This window comes from Giraffa tippelskirchi, chromosome 13 (assembly GCF_054371585.1).
Source record: "Giraffa tippelskirchi isolate mGirTip1 chromosome 13, T2T-mGirTip1v1.2.pri, whole genome shotgun sequence".
Lineage (NCBI taxonomy): Eukaryota > Metazoa > Chordata > Mammalia > Artiodactyla > Giraffidae > Giraffa > Giraffa tippelskirchi.
Genome location: NC_137287.1, coordinates 51201166 through 51226585, shown reverse-complemented (window position 1 = coordinate 51226585; position 25420 = coordinate 51201166). Strand labels below are relative to the sequence as shown.

At 43.4% G+C, this 25420-nt stretch overlaps 1 protein-coding gene and 1 long non-coding RNA gene across 2 annotated transcripts in view; one reads left to right on the top strand and one right to left on the bottom strand.

Moving 5' to 3' along the window:
• LOC145532116 (uncharacterized) overlaps positions 1–25420 on the bottom strand; it is a 52966-nt gene that overhangs the window by 14677 nt on the left and 12869 nt on the right. Inside the window, exon 2 of the long non-coding RNA XR_014073002.1 lies at positions 16749–16888. This is a non-coding gene — a long non-coding RNA (uncharacterized LOC145532116). The remainder of the gene's footprint in view (positions 1–16748; positions 16889–25420) is intronic.
• Positions 6785–9762, top strand: OTOR (otoraplin). The gene is made up of 4 exons (XM_081554418.1): positions 6785–6967; positions 7335–7474; positions 8398–8508; positions 9359–9762. The coding sequence occupies exons 1-4, from the start codon at positions 6853–6855 to the stop codon at positions 9380–9382; spliced, it is 390 nt and encodes a 129-aa protein (XP_081410544.1). The 5' UTR covers positions 6785–6852; the 3' UTR covers positions 9383–9762.

The window sequence follows — 25420 nt, the reverse complement described above, 5'->3', positions numbered from 1 at the left end:
AGTATACATGTACCCCCTCCCTCTTGGACCTCCCTCCCGCCACCCCCATCCTACCCCTTTAGGTCATCAGAGAGCCGCAGGCTGAGCTCTCAGTGCTATACAGCAGCTTCCCATTAGCTGTCTATCTTACACATGGTAGTGTATATATTTCAGTGCTGCTCTCTCTGTTTGTCCCACCCTCTCCTCCCCCTGCTATCTCCATTTTAAACGTAAAGGCTTGGGACTTCTCTGGTGATCCAGTGGCTCCACACTCCCAATGTAGGGACCCTGGGCTTAATCACTGGTCAAGGAACTAGGTTTCACATGCTGCAACTCAGAGTCTGCATGCCACAACTAAAGATCCCACATGCCACAATGAAGATCAAATATCCTGCCTGCTGCAACTAACACTGAATGCAGCCAAATATATATATATATATATATATATATATTTTTTTTTTTTTTTTAAAGGCTTAAAGTATTTTTAAGCAGGTTTCTATGTGGACATAAGTTTAGAGTATGGTTGATTTACAATGTTGTGTTAGTTTCTGCTGTACAGCAAAGTGGATCAGTTTTATGTATATTCACTCTTTGATTCTTTTCCCATATAGGTCATTGCAGAGTATTGAGTTTCCTGTGCTATACAGTAGGTTCTTATTAGTTAAAGTATTTTCTGTTAGGGTATTTAATAGGCATTTTGTCTCTTGAAAATGAATCCAACAAAGACATAATCAGTTCAGTTCAATTCAGTCGCTCAGTCATGTCTGACTCTTTGCGACCCCATGAATCACAGCACACCAGGATTCCCTGTCCATCACCAACTCCCGGAGTTTACCCAAACCCATGTCCATCGAGTCGGTGATGCCATCCAGCCATCTCATCCTCTGTCGTCCCCTTCGCCTCCTGCCCTCAATCCTTCCCAGCATTAGGATCTTTTCCAATGAGTCAACTCTTCGCATGAGGTGGCCAAAGTATTGCAGTTGCAGCTTCAACATCAGTCCTTCCAATGAACACCCAGGACTGATCTCCTTTAGGATGGATTGGTTGGATCTTCTTGCAGTCCAAGGGACTCTCAAGAGTCTTCTCCAACACCACAGTTCAAAAGCATCAATTCTGCGGCGCTCAGCTTTCTTCACCGTCCAACTCTCACATCCATACATGACCACTGGAAAAACCATTGCCTTGACTAGATGGACCTTTGTTGGCAAAGTAATGTCTCTGCTTTTAAATATGCTATCTAGGTTGGTCATAACCTTCCTTCCAAACAGTAAGTGTCTTTTAGTTTCATGGCTGCAATCACCATCAGCAGTGAGTTTGGAGCCCCCCAAAATAAAGTCTGACACTGTTTCCACTGTTTCCCCATCTATTTCCCATGAAGTGATGGGACCAGATGCTATGATCTTAGTTTTCTGAATGTTGAGCTTTAAGCCAACTTTTTCACTCTCCTCTTTCACTTTCATCAAGAGGCTCTTTAGTTCTTCTTTGCTTTCTGCCATAAGGGTGGTGTCATCTGCATATCTGAGGTTATTGATATTTCTCCCGACAATCGATTCCAGCTTGTGTTTTTTCCAGCCCAGCGTTTCTCATGATGTGCTCTGCATATAAGTTAGATAAGCAGGGTGATAATATACAGCCTTGACGTACTCCTTTTCCTATTTGGAACCAGTCTGTTGTTCCATATCTGGTTCTAATTGTTGCTTCCTTATCTGCATACAGGTTTCTCAAGAGGCAGGTCAGGTGGACTGATATTCCCATCTCTTTAAGAATTTTCCACAGTTTATTGTGATCCATACAGTCAAAGGCTTTGGCATAGTCAATAAATCATAAATAGATGTTTTTCTGGAACTCTCTTGCTTTTTCAGTGATCCACCAGATGTTGGCAATTTGATCTCTGGTTCCTCTGTCTTTTCCAAAACCAGCTTGAACATCTGGACATAACAGTGAATGTGAAATCCTGGATAAAAATATGTGCCGTATTTGATTTTCCTCAAGCAGCACTTCTTAAACTTTAATGTCCATACAAATCACTTCTGTATCATGTAAAAAGTAGTTTGCAATTTAGCAAGTCTGGGGTAGGGTCTGAGAGACTTTATAAAATGATGCTAAAGTTGCTAGTCTGGCAAGACCCCAGCATCTCTGTACTAATCATTTAGTTAATGAGTCTTAATTTGAAAGGTGTAATGAACCTCTCTTTATGTGTGTGTGTGTGTTAAGTCTCTTTAGTGGTGTCCCACTCTTTACAACCCTATGGACTGCAGCCCGCCAGGCTCCTCTGCCCATAGGATTCTCCAGGAAAGAATACTGGAGTAGGTTTCTGTGCCCTCCTCCAGGGGATTTTCCCAACCCAGGGATCGAAACTAGGTCTCCCACATCTCCTGCATTGAAGGCAGATTCTTTACCACTGAGCAACCAGAGAAGCCTGAGCCTCTCTTTAGGTCTGATAAAACCTAGAGACTTTCCCCAGGGGAAAAAAAAAAGAGTATACATGCATGTACACATCTAAGCATACATACAGTTTTGGGGGATCATGCATGCTTTCAACAAATACCAATTTTTGAATACCGAGTATTTTTCTGGGTGCTAAAAGTAGAGCAATGGACAACATGGAAAATGTCCCCACCTTGTGGAGTTTTCACTGTGGTGTCAGGGGACAAACAGCCACCAAGAAAGTGAACAAGCCATGTCAGGTAGTGAAACATGTATTAGGACAGGGTCCCACGGTTTCGCGTGATGGACAGATTGGGTTGGGGGAGTGCAAGAGTGTCTCTGTTAAACTGGTCTGTCCATCGAGCCATCTTGACCATCAGAGGCCTGAAGGCCAGTAACCGGAGGAAAAGACAATAAGCCCGAAAGGCATGAAGTAGACATGAGCTTTGCATTTTCAAAATACAGAGCGGCTGGTGTGGCAGGAACAGAGCCAGGGAGGGACGGTGACAGAAGGTGATTCTGGAGGGTGGGGGAGGTGGGCAGATCCTGCAGGGCCTTGGACATCATGGCAAGGAGGCTGCCTCCATCCCATCCACTTGTCCAAGCCCATTTTTGCATCCTAAAGGAGCCACCGCCTCCATTTTAAGAACCCCAGATTGAGAAGCTAATTTAGGAACTAAAGAAAAAAAAATGTCTTTGGGGGATTAAAGATTCAGAGAGTCCATCTGAAAATCCAGAAGAAGGAAGGAAGGAAGCTCAGGACACAATCCATCTCTGGACCACCAGTCCCACCCTACCCCCACCCCACCAGACCCCGAACGTGTGGTGCGCTACTGGGCACAATGGCTTGCTGAGTTGTTGTAAGTTTGAATTCCTATTTGTGAGTAAAATTTTACAGAGAAGCTTCTAATTTCCACCCCATCTCTTCCTGCTGCAGAACCCTAAGACATCCCAGGCCTGCTCAGGTGGCCCTTGGGAGGCTGGCGTCTCTCTTTTCTTAGTTCTTCGCCTTTGAATGTCCCACGATGGCTTCTGAGCCTCAGTTTAGTTGGCTTAGCTCTGACTGCTCAGATGTGGCTTTATTCAACATCTCACTGCTTTGGGGGGCCTGGCTGAGTCTGTGCAGTCCTCATTTCAGAAAGTGCCTCTTAAATGGCAATTGTCTTTGAACTCTCCTGTGTCAAGGGCTGGCTGGAGACTGTTACAGTCTGTGAAACAGCTGCTGGATCAGGATTAAGAGGGTTTGATCGATGCTTTCATTTTCCCCGAGATCCTCTCAGGCCTCTAGATTATAGAAAGAAAACCGCACTGGCATTATGCTTTCAAAGATGATTTCTAAGGAATTTCCTGGCGGTCCAGTGGTTAGGACCCCAGGCTTTCACTGCTGAGGGTGCAGGTTTGATCTCTGATCGGGGAACTAAGATGGCACAAACTGTATGGTGCAGCCAAAACAAAAAAAACAAACCTGGAAATAATGGGGGAGGGAGCACTTAAAGAGAGAGGTGACCCCAAACACCCTATAACAAGCAGCAGCCTACTGTGTCTTTCTCCCAACAGTAAACCCTAGGGACTGGGTCTTTTTAAATTCACTCTATTGCTAGTACCTACAGCAGTGCCTGACACATAGCAGGTTCTCAGGAAATAGTTGTTGAATAGATGGAGCCAGGTATTAGCACTTCAGCTTTGATGACTTGTAGCGCTGCACCTCTTCCCACAGGAAAGATGCCTGGAAGTAGGCCAGGCAGGGATGGGGGTTCAGGGAGAAACACAAACCTCTGGCTTTACTCCCTTCTCTATTAGCCACGCACATTGGAGACTGAATTTCAAAAATCTCCAAGATAGGAGGCAGAGAAAAGCCAGCTCCATTTCCCCAAACCACCTACCCCATCACCCCCCATTCAGTTCAGTTCAGTTCAGTCGCTCAGTCGTGTCCGACTCTCTGTGACCACATGAATTGCAGCACGCCAGGCCTCTCTGTCCATCACCAACTCCCGGAGTCTACCCAAACCCATGTCCATCGAGTCAGTGATGCCATCCAACCATCTCATCCTCTGTCGTCCCCTTCTCCTCCCGCCCCCAATCCTACCCAGCATTAGGGTCTTTTCCAATGAGTCAACCCTTCGCATGAGGTGGCCAAAGTATTGGAGCTTCAGCTTCAACATCAAACCTTCCAATGAACACCCAGGATTGACCTCTTTTAGGATGGATTGATTGGATCTCCTTGCAGTCCAAGGGACTCTCAAGAGTCTTCTTCAACACCACAGTTCAAAAGCATCAATTCTGCGGCGCTCAGCTTTCTTCACCATCCAACTCTCACATCCATACATGACCACTGGAAAAACCATAGCCTTGACTAGACGGACTTTTGTTGGCAAAGTAATGTCTCTGCTTTTAAACATGCTATCTAGGTTGGCCATAACCTTCCTTCCAAGGAGTAAGCATCTTTTAATTTCATGGCTGCAATCACCATCTGCAGTGATTCTGGAGCCCCCAAAAATAAAGTCTGACACTGTTTCCACTGTTTCCCCATCTATTTCCCATGAAGTGATGGGACCAGATGCCATGATCTTAGTTTTCTGAACATTGAGCTTTAAGCCAACTTTTTCACTCTCCTCCTTCACCTTCATCAAGAGGCTCTTTAGTTCTTCTTCACTTTCTGCCATAAGGGTGGTGTCATCCGCATATCTGAGGTTATTGATATTTCTCCCGGCAATCTTGATTCCAGCTTGTGTTTCTTCCAGCCCAGCGTTTCTCATGATGTACTCTGCATATAAGTTAAATAAGCAGGGTGACAATATACAGCCTTGACGTACTCCTTTTCCTATTTGGAACCAGTCTGTTGTTCCATGTCCAGTTCTAACTGTTGCTTCCTCACCTGCATACAGGTTTCTCAAGAGACAGGTCAGATGGTCTGGTATTCCCATCTCTTTCAGAATTGTCCACAGTTTATTGTGATCCACACAGTCAAAGGCTTTGGCATAGTCAATAAAGCAGAAATAGATGTTTTTCTGGAACTCTCTTGCTTTTTCGATGATCCAGCGGATATTGGCAATTTGATCTCTGGTTCCTCTGCCTTTTCTAAAACCAGCTTGAACATCTGGAAGTTCACGGTTCATGTATTGCTGAAGCCTGGCTTGGAGAATTTTGAGCATTACTTTGCTAGCATGTGAGATGAGTGCAATTGTGCGGTAGTTTGAGCAATCTTTGGCATTGCCTTTCTTTGGGATTGGAACAAAAACTGACCTTTTCCAGTCCTGTGGCCACTGCTGAGTTTTCCAAATTTGCTGGCATATTGAGTGCAGCACTTTCACAGCATCACCTGTGAGGATTTGAAGTAGCTCAACTGGAATTCCATCACCTCCACTAGCTTTGTTCGTAGTGATACTTTCTAAGGCCCACTTGACTTCACATTCCAGGATGTCTGGCTCTAGGTGAGTGATCACACCATCGTGATTATCTGGGTCGTGAAGATCTTTTTTGTACAGTTCTTCTGTGTATTCTTGCCATCTCCCCCCATTACTAAGGTCTTAAAGTTGTTACAATCCATGTCTGACCCGATATACATGACTCCTAAGGATTTCATCATGAATGATTTGTCAATGTAAGCATCCTCTACTTATCTATTATATAAATCCAGATGTTATTAGATGTTTAATCAAAGTTATTTGTATTAAGGATATAGATATCACATTTTCAACAGTTTTCCATGGTTAGTACATCTTCTCTCATACATTGAAAGAATATGATGTTTGAAGTAAAAATTTTCTTAAATGACTTTAAATTCTCATAGTTCTTTCAATAATGTCTTCCTGATGCAATAAACCACAGCAAAAGTGACTCTAACAAGGGTGGAGGTTTGTCATATTGAGTGAAGTATGTCAGACAGAGAAGGAGAAATATTGTATGACATCCCTTATATGAAGGATCTAAAAAGAAATGATAGAAATGAGGTTGTTTACAAAACAAATATAGGTCTACAAACTTCGAGAATGAATTTAAAATGGATAACCAACAAGGACGCACCGTATAGCATAGGGATCTCTGCTCAATGTTATGTGGCAGCCTGGATGGGAGAGGAATTTGGGGGAGAATGTATACATGTATATGTATGACTGAGTCCCTTTGTTGTCCACCTGAAGCTATCACAAAATTGTTAATCAGCTATACTTCACTATAAAATAAAAAGTGTTTTAAAAATAGTGGACTATTTTGGATAGCACTCGTGTGTAAAAAAAGACACAGTGTTTGAGTCTCTTTAGAAAATCCAATGCTAAATAACCCCTAGAGCCCAGTCACTGCTATGAAGGCCGAGGCACGGGTAGCCACCTCCCCATTGGCTGCGGGGGACTCACCCAGATGTCTGGCTTTCACATAAAAGACGGGAAGCACTGAAGTCAGTCTCCACTTCCACTCAAAGGGCGAAAGCAAAAACAGCAAAAGAGGAAGATGGCAAGACTGTTGTTACTTTTCCTCCCAGGTCTTGTGGCCATATGTGCCGTGCATGGAATATTTATGGACAGACTTGCTTCCAAGAAGCTGTGTGCAGATGATGAGTGTGTCTGTAAGGACTTTTTTACGCCTTTTATTACCTTTCTATTATATAATTGAAAAAAAAAATATCCACTAATAGCGTAGAATCTAATTGTATTTGGAAGTGAATCTTCTCTAATGTGCATGTGATTAGCGTCGTTTCTCCCGGTCTGTGCCTTTTGTGTCTCAGCATGAAGAATTCACTTGGCTAAGATTCTGTTGGATGCTGCTTTAATAACCTTAGTTATCTTCTGGAATTGAATGTGAGCTATAAACCAGGAGGTGTTAGTCACTCTGATTTCCTAGTCTTCTGATATGCTCTGCAGTTTTTACTGTTATAAAATCCATGAGTCAATGCTTTCTTCTTCTAGATATCATTTCATGGTTTTTTCTTCCAGATACTATTTCTCTGGCCAGAGCTCAAGAAGATTACAATGCTCCAGACTGTAGATTCATTAACGTTAAAAAAGGGCAGCGGATCTATGTTTACTCAAAGCTGGTAAAAGAAAATGAAGCTGGAGAATTCTGGGCTGGCAGCGTAAGACGAGATTATTTAAAATATATAAAATATCTTGACATATGTTGCCCTTAACTTTTCCCCTGTTATCTATCTTTGATGCCTTTTAATATTTAAAACTAGCTGTTAAGAAAAATAGAGGAGTTGTGGCTGTGCAAAACTTCATGTATATTTGCTTTTATTGCATTTTAAAGAAACAAAGAAAATTTCATCACAAAACCCAATGTAGGTTTATTTGCTGTTTTGGCAAGAAAATCTAGTCAAACACATGGGGGGCGTGAACATCCCAAAGAGTTTGAACCTTATTCAAAAATAATCGAGTGGATTTGCCAAGCAAAAGGCATGTGTGCTGGCAATCAGGCTACATTTCAATATTTTTAAGGAAACTTTAGCACCCTCTTTCACTCCAAAGAATCTGCTTTCTTCAGTTGAAACATGCAGGGGTGGGCCCTGGGGAGGGATGAAGCTGAACTGATTTACTGTCCTCCACTGCAGCTCCAGCTCCAGAGATATAGTCTCAAGCAATGAAGAATTAAATCTGAAATGCACTCAAGAATCTGTTCATTTGAATTTTAAAAAATAGGCAGAGTCCTTTAAAAGTTCTTTAAAATAACAGTGTCTATTTACTTTCTAAAAAAAAGATACAGACTTCATTTATAGGTTCCAAAAAAGATTTCTGGGCAGCTCACAGATTGCACAAAAAAATGCTGAAGTAGGGAGACCAGTAAGAGTGGGCCACAAAAGAATAGACACACAGTTTCTGTGGGTTGACTTACTTGCTGTGAGTGAACTTCAGATTTGGGTCTGTGCCCCCTAGAATCCAGATTGAGAAGCAAGGCATTGATAGTTATATGATTCTCATGGACAACAAAGAGGATGCCTGAGGGTTTCTGAAAGAGTATCACATCTGCTTTCCCCTCTTTGTTACATTTCTGGGCACTCAGGTCTATGGCAATCAATCTGAGGATGAAATGGGAACCGTGGGTTATTTTCCCAGCAACTTGGTCCAGGAACAACATGTGTACCAAGAAGCCACCAAGGAAGTTCCTACCACGGTAAGTGTCTCTGGGGCTGGGGAGAGGGGAGAGAAGGACTCAGAATGTAGATGTAGGCAGGTATAAAAAGATGCATCATGCAACTTACAAGCCGCATCAAGTAAAGCCCCTCACTTCCAAGGGTGACATCTCTAAACAACAAGACTTGGGGGAGCATTTATAACTACTTATCAATGTTGAAAGGTTAGTGAACTCTCTCTGTCACTAGAGAAAGTGTTTTAGTTGTAAGTTATTCTGGAAATGACTCCATGTCACCAAGAAAGAAGCCAAAATAGTACTAACTGACTCTTAATGACAGGCTCACTTATCAACTAAAAACGGGCTGAGAAAAATATCAGCACCTGTATTTATTATTTATTTAATAAAATCAAAACATTCTGGAAAAAATTTGAATGCCTGTTTTTGTGATAGAGAGACTCTATTTATGTATGAAAAAGAATTGCACTTTTCCTAATGCCCTGGGGTCTTATGTAACCAGAACAGAAATAAAAGATTCTTTTTGAGTGACTTTGCAAGGTGGTTATTTTGAAATGATTCTCCTGGAGCTAATCGCTGTGTGAAATAACTTTAAAACATTGACCAACCTACACAAATGCAACTCATTTGTCATCATGTCTTAGCATTGAACTTGAATGTGTCAAAGAATTATAAATTAAAAGTGTATTTGAGAATCTTCATTTTAAGTAGTTTTTGAGTTAAAGTAAAACTTGTATCATACTCTCGGGGTTCAAGCTTTACTTATTTTAAATCCAAGTTTCCATTTGATGTATAGTTTTAAATAAAGAATCTACATCTGTTTTCTGGTCCTGCATGCTCAGCTCAGTCTTTTTTTGCTTTTTTTTTTCCCTAGGATATTGACTTCTTCTGCGAGTAAGAAGTTAGACAAATTCACTGATAGGAAATATCAGAAATAAAGATAAAAACAAAAACAACCAAAAAATACATGTCCCTAATTTCTGACTTTTGTTTCAAGGGTTTGACTTGGGGCTGCAGATGGCAGATAAAGGGGAGGGGAGAGGAGAGGGTGAAGGAGGAAGAAGGAAAGGAAAAGCGGAGGGTCTTCGGGTCTGGTCTTCCAGACTACTTGGAACTGGATGATGTTTGCCTCAAGTGGGTGAGTTGAAAGCAGAAAATTATTTTTTCAGCCTGGAGCCTTCTCTTACAAAGGGATCAAATAGAAGATGGTCCATTTATAGTTATCTCTAAATAGTAATTCTTCCCAGCTCTTTGGATCCTTGAATAAACTTAAGGTCATGATTCCTTTTTTTGGACATGATGTCTTCTACTAGTCTCTCTGGCCAACTGCAGTACTCTAATGTAGCCCAATGGACTATGTCATCAAGGAGTATTCTAGGATTGTTGTTACTTTTAATATTTGATGCCTTTGGGATGTGAAGCTGCTGGAGGAGAAAAAGAACTGTTTGGACTATGCTTCTAAATTTCTTTTTTAAAAATGTCTCACAAATTATTTCAGTTGAATAACTTTACCTTCTAAACAATAAATTTACCTCTCCAAAAATTTTAAATAATGTAAAATTTTAATTTCAATAAATTTTAACTTTAATAAAGTTTAAATAATTTTAAATTTAAATTAAACTTTTAAATTTTAAATTAGTTTAAGTGGTGGTTGGGTACTTTATGAAATACTTGTAATATAATAATTTCCCCTTATTATGTGCTATTACTGGATATTATTCAAGCTTCAAATCAAAAGATTAAAAAAATTCTGTGGGTTATTTTCTCCAATTCTATTTTAACTTTGAATATCCTCTTCCCTAAGTCAAGGGTAATAAGTTAAGAGATCTGGTGAGGGGATACAGGTTTGGTGATCCTGACGGACCCATAAGTTTTTCCACATTTAACTGGAAATCAGCTTTGATTGTGTGTTACTAATGTAATTCTTTTGATGTAGTCATGAGCCTTTGTTTGTTTGTTTACATGTAATTAAAATGCCTGTGCTACACTCAAAACTTTTTACAATTTCCAAGTTAAAAATGTTTAAAAACATTTTCAGCTTGAGGAATAGAAAGTCTGGGAGGTGGGAGTTGGGAATGAGGTTTGTTTCTGTTTTCTGGGGTCTGATCATCCCACAAGCATAGAGAGGAGGATTTTTAGGACAGGTTGGAGACTTGGACCCAAGGGTCATTTTACAGCTGTGTCCACTGTGACTTTGGGTGAATATGTTTTTGCCAAACTGTTATGGAGTTCAGTCAAATAAAATAGTATGCCCCCAAGAAAAAGCCCCTTAAACCCAAACCTACCTTTTTTTTTTTTTTCTATCTCACTTTATTCCTAAAATGTTTCAGGCAGCATCTAGATCTCTCAACACAATTTTAAGGTAAGAGGCATTTATCCAACCTCTGTTTCTATCTGCCTCTTACTTGCTGGCCTCCCCCGATTCCAGATAAGCCATCACCTCTCAAGACATCCAGCACCCTCACTGTGCCCTCAGTCTACCCAGAACCCCCATCTGCCTGGTCTCAGGCATCCAGCCTCACTCCTCAGGTATAGGGCTTCCAGCTGTAGGCTCCCTCCTGGCCCAAATCTGCTCCCACCCCCAGGACTGGTCTCATCCAGAAATTCAGAGCTCATTGACTGATTCAAATCTCCTGGGGGCTCACCTGCTGGAAAAGAAGGAAAGCTCTTACAGGAACTTTAATACCATCTAGGCTCTGGTGGACTGCCGGCTATGGGGTCGCACAGAGTCGGACACGACTGAAGCGACGCAGCAGCAGCGCAGCAGCAGGCTCTGGGAAAGCAAAAAGTCATCCCTGGACCAGTGTGGGGAGGGCCTCATCTGAGAGCTGGTTAGAAAGTGGAGTCTCAGGGCCCACCGAAGACCTTCTGAATCAAAACCCGCATCTTAACAAGACCCTGGGGGATTCACGGACACATCGTAGGAAGGGGAAAACTTCCTTCTACCCTTCTTGACTCTGTGGCTGGACCTAAGAGTTAAAACTGTTGTAGGACAGGTGAATAGGAAAAAAGCATACACATTTAATTCATAAGATTTATGGAAGGATAAGGAAATAAGATGAGACTTGGACATGGGCAGCACAGACAGGCCGGTCCCATGAGCTTTCTTAGGGAGAGTGGGAGATGGCCAAGGGCAGGGCAGCGGGTACCAGTGCAGGTGAGGGACTTCCCCGGTGGCCCAGTGGCTAAGACTCCATGCTCCTAATGCAAGAGGCCCAGGTTTGAGCCCTGCTCAGGGAACTGATCTCACATAAATCACGTAGATCTCAACTGAAAAAGATTCCTCATGCCACAACTAAGACCCAGTGCAGCCAAATAAATTTTTTTTTTAAAGTTAATTTTTTTATAAAGTGGGTACCAGTTCAGGATGAGGCCAGTACAGAAAGCCCTTGAAGGTAAGAAGAGTCAGGGCATGGTGGGTGCTGGCAGGCAAAAACTTGAAATTTTTTTCAAAGTATGTGTGGAATTGGTGGCTCAGAAAAGCTGGGCGATGAAAGCAGAGCCCAGGGCACCCAGGGAGAGTGTAGGCCGCACAGCTTGGTGCTGCCATTTCCTAGCTGTGCATGTGCTTGAATAAGGTTCTAACCTCGAGGAACCTCCATTTTTTGGACTATAAGAGGGGTTACGGACTTCCCTGGCAGCCTAGTGGTTAAGACCCCATGCTTCCAAGGCAGGATCAATGAGTTCAATTGCTGGTTGGGGAACTAAGATCCCACATGCCACGTGGTGTGGCAAAAAAAATAATAAAAAATACAGACTTAGAGAACAAACTTATGGTTGCCGGTGGGGAAGGATGGGAGGAAGGGGTAGTTAAGGAGTTTGGGATCAACATGTAAACACTGCTGTATTTAAAATGGAGGACCAACAAGGTCCTACTGTACAGCACAGGGGACTCTGCTCAATGTTATGTGGCAGCCTGGATGGGAGGGGAGTATGAGGGAGAATGGGTACATGTATATGGATGGCTGAGTCCCTTTGCTGTCCACCTGACGCTATCAGTTCAGTTCAGTTGCTCAGTCATGTCCAACTCTTTGTGACCACATGAATCGCAGCATGCCAGGCCTCTCTGTCCATCACCAACTCCAGGAGTCTACCCAAACCCATGTCCATCGAGTCAGTGATGCCATCCAAACTTCTCATCCTCTGTCGTCCCCTTCTCCTCCCGCCCCCAATCCTACCCAGCATTTGGGTCTTTTCCAATGAGTCAACCCTTCGCATGAGGTGGCCAAAGTACTGGAGTTTCAGCTTCAACATCAGACCTTCCAATGAACACCCAGGATTGATCTCTTTTAGGATGGATTGATTGGATCTCCTTGCAGTCCAAGGGACTCTCAAGAGTCTTCTCCAACACCACAGTTCAAAAGCATCAATTCTTCGGCGCTCAGCTTTCTTCACCGTCCAACTCTCACATCCATATGTGACCACTGGAAAAACCACAGCCTTGACTAGACGTACTTTTGTTGGCAAAGTAATGTCTCTGCTTTTAAATATGCTATCTAGGTTGGCCATAACCTTCCTTCCAAGGAATAAGCATCTTTTAATTTCATGGCTGCAATCACCATCAGCAGTGATTCTGGAGCCCCCAAAAATAAAGTCTGACACTGTTTCCACTGTTTCCCCATCTATTTCCCATGAAGTGATGGGACCAGATGCCATGATCTTAGTTTTCTGAACGTTGAGCTTTAAGCCAACTTTTTCACTCTCCTCTTTCACTTTCATCAAGAGGCTCTTTAGTTCTTCTTCACTTTCTGCCATAAGGGTGGTGTCATCCGCATATCTGAGGTTATTGATATTTGTCCCGGCAATCTTGATTCCAGCTTGTGTTTCTTCCAGCCCAGCGTTTCTCATGATGTACTCTGCATATAAGTTAAATAAGCAGGGTGACAATATACAGCCTTGACGTACTCCTTTTCCTATTTGGAGCCAGTCTGTTGTTCCATGTCCAGTTCTAACTGTTGCTTCCTGACCTGCATACAGGTTTCTCAAGAGACAGGTCAGATGGTCTGGTATTCCCATCTCTTTCAGAATTGTCCACAGTTTATTGTGATCCACACAGTCAAAGGCTTTGGCATAGTCAATAAAGCAGAAATAGATGTTTTTCTGGAACTCTCTTGCTTTTTCGATGATCCAGCGGATATTGGCAATTTGATCTCTGGTTCCTCTGCCTTTTCTAAAGCCTTGTTAATTGGCTATACTTGAATATAAAATAAAAAGGTTTTCAAAAAAAATACAAAATAAATAATAAGGGATTAATGACAATTTCGTGGCTGAGTTGCAGCAAGGTTTAAATACAATGTGTGCACAGGGTCTGCACATGGTAGGACCCCTAAGTGGCAGTCACTATGAGCTGACCCGAGAGGATTTCCATGGACAATGCCCTTCACTCCTACACTTGTGCTGTAACCTACCAGCTGCTTCACTGATCAGACACTGCATTTCCCCATTAGACCATCTGGAATGTCTACAGCAAAGATATTTGGAATACTTTCCAGATTGCATACTTTTTTGTAGTTTTATTTAAAAAAAAAAATCACCTAAAATTGTCTGACAGTCCCAAGTCATTTCACCAGCCATTCAGGGACATGGTGTGAAATATGTGTGTATAATTTTTTTTCAAGACTATTTTTTTTTTTATTTAACTCTGCCATATGTACTTTTACATATATGTTCTTTTACATATCGCGTGAATAATTTAGATTCAAGGTCCCAGTTCTGGTCATAGCCATTTGTCAGCATCAGCATGTAAGGGTTGCTACACCTTATAAAGATCAACATGTATAATTTGCTCACCCAGGAGACCTAGAGTCAGATAAGTGTCCTCATGTAAACTAATCATATTAGGGTTGTCTCATTTGTGCATCTTCATCCTAGCAGGGGTATAAATAGCAGCACCTCTTGGGAAATCCACCTCATGGTGGGGGAGGGGTGCCCCACCAGAGCCTGAGTCCTTTGGGTCCACAGCTTGAGGGCAATTGCTGTATTTGCAGGGCCTATGCTGTCCCTCTGCTTTCTGGAGGTGGAAAGTTCAAGTTCCTGGCCAGATACTTTGACCCTCATTCTGTTGAAAGCCTTGTATAAGATCCAAAGCACACGACAGCCCAGGGGCCACTGGGGAGAGAGAACCCCTCCTCAGATCACAACAGGGACCCACGTGGAGACTGGGGTACTGTGGTTTCCACTCACTTTCTAAAAAGGCACACACGGGTCAGAATGCATTCTAAGGAGGAGGTTATTCTGGATAGATTACTAGGACGCATAACGTTATATGTGATACATCTTTGTTACGGCAAATAGAGTAAATACAAGTAATCTGAACAGGCTGCATTTGGCTTGTTCCTCGTGTTATGTCAAAATCAGTGGAATTTCTGCAGTGGAATCGTTATAGATTTCAGACCCCCCAAGACTCTTCCTTATCATGTGGGACGTTGGCTCAGACTTCTGTTGTTTGTCACCAAGTTCATGTCACTTAAACTCTTGATTCCCATTTTACTCATCTACATGTGGAAATAATAATGCCTTTGAAGATAACAATAACTAACTGTGGGGGTGATTAAGGGGATTAAATTAAATGAGATACTGTTTGTAAAATCACCCAGCACAGTGCACAGTACACAGTAGGCATGTAATAAACGCTAGTAAAATTAACTTCAAAATGAAAGGCTTTTAAAATCTTTTTGAGGGACTTCCCTGGTGGTCCAGGCATTAAGAATCTGCCTTACAATGCAGGGGACACGGGTTCCATCCTTGGTCTGGGAGCTGAGATTCCACATGCTGAGAAGCAGCTAAGCCTGTAGGCCAGAACTACTGAGCCCCTGCGCCACAACTAGAGAGTCCGTGGGCCCCGATGAAAGATCCTGCATGCTGCAGCAAAGATCCCACATGCCGCAACTAAGGCTGGACACAGCCAAATAGATAAATACATTTTTTTTAAAAAAAAAAGCATAAAACATTTTGAAACCTTGGACAAACTACTGATTTTTCTAAGTGAATCGAAAGTATATCTTGCGCATCTTTTATTTCCAGAACACTTCTGTCTTTCTCCATAGGTTTTTGGAAGTTGTTTGCAAGGCATTCTGCAAATACTTAGCATGAAGATGCAGACACACACATACATAAGCTTGACAAATGTTATATTTAACGTCTGGGATGGCACCTCTTTCCTACCTTCATTACAGGGGAAATGTTTCTGGTGCTCTGTCAAAGAGATGTTGAAAAACACCTGGGCACCAGGGAGATACTGTTCCCTTATAAGCCTCAATGCCCTCTTTCTTAGAGTTCTTCCTGCTCTCACCCTCCCACGTCCTCAAAGGATATTGCTAATGGCAGAAGGCCATCAGACTCTCCCTGCTATCTGATGTCCAGCCAAGAGCGACTTCGCTTGATTTCAGCCGCTCCTTCTGAGTGCTTGCAGTTGTGACATATCCTTGGGATAACTAATAAAGAAGTGGCTAGAAGTCTTTCAGTGTCAGACTTTATAATTTTTGGGGCTCCAAAATCACTGCTGATGGTGATCGCAGCCATGAAATTAAAAGACGCTTACTCCTTGGAAGGAAGGTTATGACCAACCTAGATAGCATATTTAAAAGCTGAGACATTACTTTGCCAACAAAGGTCCGTCTAGTCAAGGCTATGGTTTTTCCAGTAGTCAAGTATAAATGTGAGAGTTGGACGATGAAGAAAGCTGAGCGCTGAAGATTGATGGTTTTGAACTGTGGTGTTGGAGAAGACTCTTGAGAGTCCCTTGGACTGCAAGGAGATCCAACCAGTCCATCCTAAAGGAGATCAGTCCTGGGTGTTCATTGGAAGGACTGATGTTGAAGCCGAAACTCCTATACTTTGGCCACCTCATGCGAAGAGTTGACTCACTGAAAAAGACCCTAATGCTGGGAAGGATTGGGGGCAGGAGGAGAAGGGGACGACAGAGGATGAGATGGTTGGATGGCATCACTGACTCTATGGACATGGGTTTGGGTAGACTCCGGGAGTTGGTGATGGACAGGGAGGCCTGGGGTGCTGCAATTCATGGGGTTGCAAAGAGTTGGACACGACTGAGCGACTGAACTGACTCTGAGAGGTCTTTCAGAGTAAATCCCTTGCAGTCCTGCAAAAACTATTAAAGACTGACCTAATTAATGAGCCCATAGATCTGTGAGGCACCTCATTGTCAGAGAACAGGCTTTAGAATTCCCTTTCTTGGCTATTTCCCTGGAACAAACATTCAGCAAATGATAAGAAAGGGCAATTTAAGGCACCGTTTTCATTACCTGCTGAAAACACCATGAGTTCATCTCTCCCTGCCGTTGGGCAGCACATTCCTGCTGTAATAGCATTCCTTTTTGTTAAAAGTCGTATCTCTTGTTCAAGGGGCCAGTGGTTGGACAAGCTGCTTTTGCTCTCTGCAAACCTGCAAGAGGTAAATCAGAATCTCCATCAGATATTAAGAATAGAGACCCAGTTTTTCAATTCCCAGCTGTGATTTCTTAAAACCCTTTCCTAACCAGTCCTAGCAACGGTTTTTTTCTGACTTGCTATGTGAAATGGCAAAGTGAAACAGAGTAACTGATGTGACTGTCAGGATAATCAAGCGTCCAGTCAACTTCTACCAAAAAATTCAGATTATTAGGGTCCCCATCTCCTTCCCTGCCCTGATGGCTTTGGTAAAGACACAGTTTGTGCAAAAAATACTTGAGTCACAGTTGACTTTGTTCAATGTTCGCAGTGTGGTTAAATTCTGCAGTGGTTTTTGCACAGTCAAGTTTTAGAAAACCCTAGCATATTTGATATGCTTAGAAAAGAGGTAAATTGAAGATGCCAGCACTCTTAGCATCATGGGCTCCTGACCCTTGATAAGTATGGGCATTTATTGCTTCTCAAGTTTATTGGCTGTGCCCCCAAGTCCGTACAGGGAAATAGGAAGCTTCATTCATGTCGCATGTAAACAAATCTCTGGAGGGAGTGGGTATTTCAGCTCCGTATGGAGCAACTTCACTCACTCACTCACTCACATGGAGGTAAGACATAGAAGCAAGCACTAGGAAGAAAAAAAAAAATCTCATTTCTTCAACAAGCAGCCTTATATATCTGAATGCTGGGGGTGGGGGGCGGGCAGCAAAGAGAAAGGGAAATCACACAAACTAATACTATTCATGTTGTACCCTTGAAATACAACTTTTACGACTTAAAGGCCTTCCCATGGTATGGTGTCTTCTCAGCTGTATCACCTACAAAAACCACAGTGCAGCAGTAGTTTAATCAGGAAAATGATCTATTGATCCACACGCTTTATATAACCTACCCTCTAACCCATTATTAACAAAGACAGGGAACGTTCCCCAAACCATGATTTAAATATTTTTCTAAATGGAAATGACTTTTCTGTCACCTGTGAGCGATTGTTTTAATCATTTTTCTCAAGAGTAAGCTACACTAAAGTCAGTATGTTTGGGAGATAAAAAGTGAGCTTGAGCTGTTAAATCTCCCCCTCCTTCTCCCCCACCCCATCTCTTCTTACCTTCCCTCTTCCTTCTCCCTATTTGCTTCAGCACGTGAGTTTATTCTGGCCAAATGAACCAGTTGAGATAGGAATGTTAATTTGTTTGAGCCATCCTATGTCAAGCCGGGGAAAAAAAATCATGGACTTCCCTCGCGGTTCAGTGGTTAAAATTCCACCCTTCCAATGCCAGGGGTATGGGTTCAACCCCTGGTAAGGGAACTAACATCCCACATGCCCTGTGGTGCAGCCAATAAACTGAATGAAATAAAATTAGTTTTTTAAAACAATCCCATGCCAGCTTTTAGATTTCCACAAATCAAGGGCAAAAACCTGAGTTGTGATCCCTGGACCCTCAGTCACTCAGCCCTCGTTAATGCTCTCCTGCTGTTTCTCCTCCCTCTTGTCCCTCTTGCTTCCAAAATGACTTAAGGATTGTATAATCTGCTTCTGGATTTTTCCCTGAGCCAGAAGTTACTAGTATCAGTGCCAGCACAAAGGGATCAACAGACAAAAGCCAGAGCCTTGACTCCCAAAGACTACAAGAGACACATTGGTTCCCAGAATCAGCCCCAGCCGGGCTCGGGAGACAGTAGACATAGAGTGGGTCACCTGGATAGACTGGCAATGCTGGTCTTCCTGCACAAAAAGGCAGGGGGTGCTGGGAGCACCCTGGGTAACTGAGTTTCCAAACCCCACTGTTACCTGAAGCAGACAGATAGATGATCGTGGGGAAAGGAACCAACTATTTTGTGTATCAGTTGTAAACCAGTATCTTAGAGGAGGTTCCCCAGAAGCTGACCCTGAGATGAGGGTTCATGGACAGTGATTGAAGGAAGAATGACTCCCAGGAGAAGCAGGTGAGGGAGACAGGGGCAGCAGGACAGGGGAGGAGTTCAACAAGGAGCAAACCAGCCAACGCCTTGTAGCCTTGGCTTCTGCTTCGTCCCACCTAGGGCTCAGGTGCAGAAAGTGACATCTTAGGGGCCATAGGGACACAGTTGAGAAGCTGAGTGTTCCTGTGGCCCATTGGTCTTAATTAAAGGTTGCAGTGGGGGGATATCATCTCGAGGCAGTTCTGGTTCTCTCTGCATTTAGGTGCTGAGGTACATGACAACCCTTACAGGGACTTTCAGGGCATTTGGGGGGAGCACCGACTTTATTTGCTGCAGCCCAGCTCCGCACAGTGTGCTGCATTTCACTTCATCCTCACAGCATCCTGTACCTACTGCATCCTTTGTGGGCGAGAGGTGGCTATCAGGACTTTGATTTCCTTCTCTACCTGCTTCCATGGACTCTGAAACTATGATGTGCGTTAGTGAGAAACTTTGGTGGGACCAGGATGACATCTAGCGGTGAACTTGGGATCTGGCATACAGAGAGAAATTTCTAAACTTGAGTCTGCAAGTCAGGGTGTGAGTGGCCTTCACAGCATTCAGAATCAACAATATCTGGGTCACCTCCTGGAATGGACTCAACTACACACTCCACCCTCCCCTCCGTCACCCACACTCTTAAAATCTGCCTGTCACATGGCATGGATCAGGGTGGTGTTAATACGCCATTATTGCTGACCTTGTAATCAATTCAACTGATTTAAAAAGTCACACTTTAGGGGAAAGTTGACTTTTAATTTTGACTCATTTTGTATGTTTGCCTTAGATATGGAGCCCTGCAGACTCTATAGATTATTTTAGTTGATTTAATTCGTTTATAGGTGCTATTTAGAAATAGCACCTTGAGCTCAGAGAGTAGACGCTTCTCTAGAAAACAGTTAACATGACACCCAGCCCCCTGCAGGGGTGTCATGGGGGTGGCTGAAGGCATAGGACTCAATGTCCAAGATCACTTTTTTTATAAAGTGTCAGGGCGGGGAATGCAGTTAGACAGCCTGGCTGCAAGTAACAAGCTGTCCACAACATCACACAGGAATATGATTAAAGAAAAGAAAGTTTAGATTTCTACTTGAGCTAACAGGGCAGTTCTCTACTGAGCGCATTTTGACCCCGTGCCCCAGTCTTGGAGACACTTGGCAATGTCGGGAGACATTTTTCTTTTTACTGAAGCATAGTTGATTTACAATGCTGTGTTAGTTTCAGGTGTAGAGCAAAATGATTCAGTTATATATATATATGTATATATATATACATATATATATATATTTAATTTTTCAGATTTTTTCCATTACATTAATAGGTCATTACAAGATATTGAGTGTAGTTCTGTGTGCTATAGAGTATTTTTTCCAAACTTTATATTTTGTATTGGGGTATAGTCAGTTAACAAAGTTGTGATAGTGTCGGGTGAACAGCAAGGGACTCAGCCATACATATACATGCATCCATTCTCCCCCAAAGTCCCCTCACACCCAGGTGGCCACATAACATTGAGAAAAATTCCCTGTGCTATACATTTTATCTATTTTACATAGAGTAGTTCGTATCTGCTAATCCCAAACTCCTAATTTATCCTTCCCCCACCCCCTTCTCCGTTTGGGAACTAACTGTACATTTGTTTTCTATGTGAGTCTGTTTCTGTTTTGTAAGTAAGTTCATTTGTATCCAGAGATATTTTTGATTGTCACAAGTGGACGGGGACACTATTGGCCTCTAGTGGGTAGAGGCCAGCAATGCTGCTAAACATCCTGTTAGACGCAAGAAAGCCCCAACGGAGAATGAGCCAGAGCCAAAGGGCAATGGCGTCCAGGTTAAGAAAGTCTACTGAAAGGGGTGATATTGATCAGTAAATGAACGTTGAAAGAATAATAAATCCTAGCAAAGCCTAGGCAATGATCTGGTCCGAGTTCAGCCGGGGGTGTGTCTGTTTTCCAAGGAACCATTAGGTAGAGCTGGATACCTGAGAAATGGGTCTGTGCGGGCTTATCCTTACACGCCTACTCCACGCCTTTCAGCGACAGGACACAGCACAGAGAACCTCCATTTTGCAATGCGCCTGTTACAGATGACCATCAGCAGATTCCTTTCTCCACGATTTTAAACACAGTCCTTCTGCTTCATGCAGCTAGCTATGCCCGCCCCAGCTCCCCGTGTAACATTCCGCCAAACGCCTTCATCAGCTCTGGGAGAGCTCAGGGCTAGTGAAGGGCTGATGCATGATGAGGGCTGCAGGCTATCTGCATTTCTTCCAGCATTTATTTTCACTCCTGGAGGACTAGGAGACTGCTTAATTGCTTTTCAAACAGCTATCATGTCCTCCTAGCTTTACAGCTTCTTCCAGAAGATGATTACAATGTTCTATTATTTTTCCAGCAAAAATAGCACTCCCTTACCCCTCGGTAATATATGCACTGTCAATTTCAACTGCGCCAGCTGCATTTACCTTACACGAATCTCTTTTCCCCTTTATTTCCCCTCCTTTGCTGTTGTCAGCCTGTTTAACCTTTCTGGGGAGAGCTTCCTAGGCACACAATTATATTTACAGAGTCTCTGTACACTTGCGGATACAATTAAAATTTAAACAGTGCACATTTAGCTTAACGTTGACATTTCTCATTCCTTAGAGGAGGAATTTACTTAAATATTAATAACTAAATGTGCAATGGACTTTTCAGTGCACACTTCGATTCTGAGAAGGGCAGAAAGGTACACCATGCAGTTCTCATCTGTTAGAATTGTGGGTTTGTTTTAAAAAGATATGCAACTGGAGACCTACAGCTGAATTTGAAATTGGTTACCTTATCTCATAGTGGAAGCATATACAAATGTAGACTTTTGAACAAAATCCAAACTTAACCTCTGCTTGTCTTGGCTCATGGCTTGAAAGGGCTGGTGTGATCTTTTTTTTTTTTGAAGTTGCTATTGAATTTAAATTTCAAAGAAGGAAAACAGTTCTGCCCTTCTCTGTAAAAGCTCCTGCTTTCATGTGACAGAGTATTACAATTTTTAAGATTGACAATCTGAAAAGAAGGAAAGCAAAAGATGGCTAAAATACATACTAGGAGCCGAAATTTGGGTTTGGGTCCTCCAAATCCTACACCTTCTCTCTCCTGAGATTCCTGTGAAAGGAAAGGGCAGCCACAAGGTGAAAGAACCAAGTGAAGGCAAAATATCAGCTCAGTTAACCACTGGGCAAGCATCCAAAGCCTGGAGGAGGAAATGGCAACCCACTCCAGTATTCTTGCCTGAAAAATTCCATGGATAGAGGAGCTTGGTGGGCTGCAGTCCATGGGGGTCGCAACAAGTCGGACAAGACTGAGACACTAACACTTTCACTTTTTTACTTTCAAGCATCCAATGATGCCCCCATCTCCTCATACAGGGCTTCTGCACCATAGGTAGGGTTGAAGAGTGAGGCTCAGATGGGCAGCCAGGTTTCCACATTCTTGCTTCTTCAAGTCCTGGTCACCTGGGTCTGTGGCACAGGATTCAACTGATTGTGTGAACAAATGATGGAGCCCCCTCAACTTTGATGGAGAAGTCACAGCAATAGAGAGGAAGAAGAGCAGGTGCTCCTGACACCTGCTCTATGACATCTGCATCTCTTTGCATGACGGCCTTCTTGGTCAGCTGAATTTGCTCTACACTTCCAGGCAGTCTGGATGTACCAGAGGCTTGACACCCCCTAGAAGGATCCCTTGGGCTTCCCTGGTGGTTCAGTGGTAAAGAATCCACCTGCGATGCAGGAGGCGCAGGTTCAATCCCTGGGTTGGGCAGATCCCCTGGAGTGGGGCATGGGAACCCACTCCAGTATTCTTGCCTGTAGAATCCCATGGACAGGGGAACCTGGTGGGCTATAGTCCATAGGGTCGTCAATAATTGGAAATGACTGAATCGAATTAGCACATAGGCCAATGGAAGGCTCCCTTAACCAGTGACTGAAAGCGTTGGTGTATTGTTTATCAGCACCTCACCCTTGGAGGGGATAACGCCTAGCTGTATATACCAGAGGTTCCGAGTAAAACTGAGGTCCAGGTGCCTACAGGGATGACTGCCTTGATAACACACACTTCGTGGCTGTCTCTTCTCCTCCCCCGTCACTTTCCCACTTCCCTATCCTGATCCCTGGAATCACCTCTCTAAGAAATTACTTCTCCTCCTATCCTTGTTTCTGGATCTGTTTCTTGGGAAACTGAAACCAAGACAAAAAGGATAGATAACTAGTTCCACTCTTAACAGGCAGACCCTCTCCAGAGAAGCTGGAAGCAAAACTGAATGCAAGAAAGCCTGGCATCCAAAGATGCAGGAGGTGAAAAAGAAGGAGCTGGCTGAGCCATATGTCTTATAAGCCCAGTGGTCCTCATGCAGGAGTAGGGCTTGGCACAGTGAGTGTCTTGGCATCTGACAGTAAGATTTATAATTCCTTCTCCACTCAAGGAGAGATGGCGGAAGACAGGGTGGTAGAAGGTTGGGATTCTTTCCTCCAGGTTCCCAGCCCAGCCCACTACCAAATAGAGAAAAGCCAAAATAGCTTCCCCTCCCAACAGCTCAGGTTTGTCCCAAGCTATTCCTACTTGAGGAGGGCAAGCATTCCAAGCTGTCCATGGTCAAACTCCCCATAAGCTCCCATCCCTGCAGGAAGACAGAATACTATTTGACTTCCAGACCCGCATTCATCGTGGTAGGACTTACTATTCAAACAGGACAGTTGTTTAGTTCTTCCTCTTCCTGGTATGAACATGACTCTGAGCTATGAAAAACATGTAGTGCAGCCTTTGGAGTGTGTTTTATGAAAAGGTAAGATTATGCTTGAAGCAAAGGTTAGGCAAACATTGGCTTAACGCCCTAGTACTCCACAGGCAGGGAACATTTTCTCAGGTTGGGAAGCTGAATAAAATGGCTGCTAGGTTAAGAAAGGTCTTTACTTAAAGGGCAAACCAAAATATAATGGGAAAGGTAAAAACAGCGTGAAACAGATATTTTAAAAAAAAAGTAGGGGGAGAAGACTGGTTTTAAGTGGAGATGTGTTTCTTCTTTCAAAGTCCCAAAAGTGCATGTGTCTGTTTTAGAAATGCAATTATTCTCAAAGATAAAAGTGTAATTGAAGGAGTGCAGTTAGATTGGTCCTCAGCACAGCCTCAAATTTAAACAGGAGAAAAGCTCCCAAGGGCCCCCTTCCCAGCACAATCCAACTAAGTGCCCTGCTCCTTCACGGCACCTGTTCCCAGGTTCCAGATTGCCAGACCTGGGTCCCATTTCCCCAGGGGACAGGTGGACTGGGGATTCGAGCAGCCGCTCTTAAACTTGTTATGGGCCAGAAACCTGACGTTTCACAGATACACTAGCACAGGTGCTTTTCTGCCCGAGGAAGGAATGGCTAGCAGCTTACAGGGGAAGACACCCAGGTATGAGAAACTCTTCGGTTTTCTTAGTGTCAAGTATAATACATCACCAAGCCTTGAAGCAGTCACAATACACATTTGTCCAAGGACAAAGTGAATGAAGAGGCAGGGATGTTGTCTGGTGCTTTCCTGAGCCTCTGATCACACTCTCCACGACAGAAAGTTCCAGCACCTTTTCTCATCTTCACCTGATTTAATCAAAGCCACACAGAAACTTGTTGGACTTGTTACCTGTTATAAAAACGATGTTCTGACATATCTGGATTTAACAAATGGTTTCGCCTCTCTGAGATTTATGGTAGGTAGTTAACTTTTCCTAGATTCACTGGTACTAGTTGAATTTTTGAAACATTGCTTTGTGCTGTGCTGTGTTCAGTCATGTTTGACTCTTTGTGACTCCATGGACTGTAGCCCACTGGGCTCCTCAGTCCATGGGATTCTCCAGGCAAGAATACTGGAGTGGGCTGCCAGGCCCTCCTCCAGGGGATCTTCCAGACTCAGGTATCGAACCCGAGCCCTCTGCATCTCCTGCATTGCAGGAGGATTCTTTATCACTGAGCCATCAGGGAAGCCTGAAATACTGCTTTACTGGTTGGTACGTAGTCGCTGCCCTGAAGCTCTTTGAATGTCCTTTCATGGCCACCCCCTCCTCACAACTCCTCCCGTGGGGTCACCAGGACCTCTAACAGTTACAAATTTAATGCCCAGAACTGCATCTGTCCTCAGGACTCTGCTCCATTCTGAGGGCTGTGGCACTAATTTAGTGGGACTCCCCTCTCTGTACTTCCCTTCTCTCTGGGATCTGGCTCTTCAAGTACTCACTGCCTCATTGGCTCTATGATAGCTCAGACATATTTCATTATTTTCTGCAGCTTTTCTGGTTGTTCTTGGTGAGAGTGTTGCTGAGCAATAAGCCAGTCTATCACTGCTAGAAGCAGGAATCATCTGTGGATTTTTTATGTGAAACAGACAAATCACTATTCGATAGCTACTAGGAGTTTGGTTAGTTGCAGCCCGATTAATTTCTAACTAATAAGGACTGCTAGACTTTCCTGGTGGCACAGTGGGTAAGAATACACCTGCCAGTGCAGGGGACACAGGTGTTATCCCTGGTCCAGGGAGACTCCACATGCCATGGAGCAACTAAG